Source organism: Protobothrops mucrosquamatus, unplaced genomic scaffold, assembly GCF_001527695.2.
Source record: "Protobothrops mucrosquamatus isolate PMUCROS unplaced genomic scaffold, P.Mucros_1.0 scaffold549, whole genome shotgun sequence".
NCBI classification, from domain to species: domain Eukaryota; kingdom Metazoa; phylum Chordata; class Lepidosauria; order Squamata; family Viperidae; genus Protobothrops; species Protobothrops mucrosquamatus.
Window position 1 is genome coordinate 497,354 of NW_015386853.1, and position 1,219 is coordinate 498,572.

Consider the following 1,219-nt stretch of genomic DNA (forward strand, 5'->3'; position numbering starts at 1 on the left):
ACTTCTTTGCCTCTCTGTAAATATTCCAGTGAAATAAACAGTGAATATTATAAAGGCTTCATACATGCAGCTAAGTCTGGGCATGACAAAATGAATTCAGCAAAGCTAGATCAGCGATGGGCCTTATCACCTTTTTCATTTTTCTCTCCAAAACCACAAATACCTTTTGCCCTGCCTTTTGAAAAATGGCAATAGAAACAAAATGTTTTCAGCATCACACCTTGGGTAGCAGAGGCAAATGTTTCATAAACTATGTAAACCAAAAGAACAGCTGGCTTCCGGCAAGGACTGCCCCCCCCCACTTCCCACCAAAGTGTGCTCAAGGTCTGGAAGCAGCATAGAGAACAAACTTGTTGGCTAAGGCCACAGTAAAAAGTTTTCCGGTGTTTACATTGCTGCTGCCAGCCTTACTCAAGGGTGTATTCACAGTGGACACATTGATCCACATCTTTTTTCCTCCAGCCACCAATCACAGGGAGAAGTCCATGTTATTCCACTCCGGCTCTCTGCTTTGTAGTGTCGTAGGATCGAACAACTTGAGACTGTGAAACAACCCCGTGCTCCTCCTGTGAAAAAGCGTAACCATCTGGGGGGAGAAGAGGAAAGAGCCGAAAAAGAGATTTGGAGTCAGAGAGAGGTTACAGTTTGTTTCTTTAACAACCATGAGGAGAGCATACAATATGAGAGGAGATTAGAAGCAATTAAACCCAGTTCAGCCCACACAACTGCAGTCTTTTTCTGATGTTCTTTCAGAGTAATGTGGATAACACAGAACAGAAGGGACCATTATTATAAGCCTTAGATCTCCCTCCTGCCCCTTCATTCAATAGAACAAAAATCAGGGATACTGGCAGATTAAACTTGTCTTCTCCCAAATTCAATATCCTACATGCCTACATCCCTGTTTGTAACTCAAGGGAGAAATATTGGGAGAACTGAACCAAATCTAGAGTGAGGAACCGTGGTGCCTCAAACATAACTGCTGCTCAGGGAGCATTAATAACAAACATGGTCCCACATCCATTATTTTTAGGGTGAACATGAGTCACATACCAATGCATACGGTAGTTTTTAAGTACTGTGTGAGAAAGGTTTAGACTAGAATGTTTCTCAGCCTTGGCAACTTTTAAGACATGTGGAATTCTGGCTGGCTAGGGAATTCTGGGACTTGAAGTCCATATGTCTTAAAGTTGCCAAGATTAAGAAACACTAGTTTAGA

At 42.2% G+C, this 1,219-nt stretch overlaps 1 protein-coding gene across 1 annotated transcript in view; it reads right to left on the reverse strand.

Moving 5' to 3' along the window:
- Window positions 1-488: 488 nt before the first annotated feature.
- The window catches only part of ATP8A2 (ATPase phospholipid transporting 8A2), a 339,208-nt gene continuing 338,477 nt past the window's right edge, over window positions 489-1,219 (reverse strand). Inside the window, exon 37 of the mRNA XM_015817039.2 lies at window positions 489-586. Coding sequence (XP_015672525.2) covers window positions 489-586 — 98 coding nt within the window. The remainder of the gene's footprint in view (window positions 587-1,219) is intronic.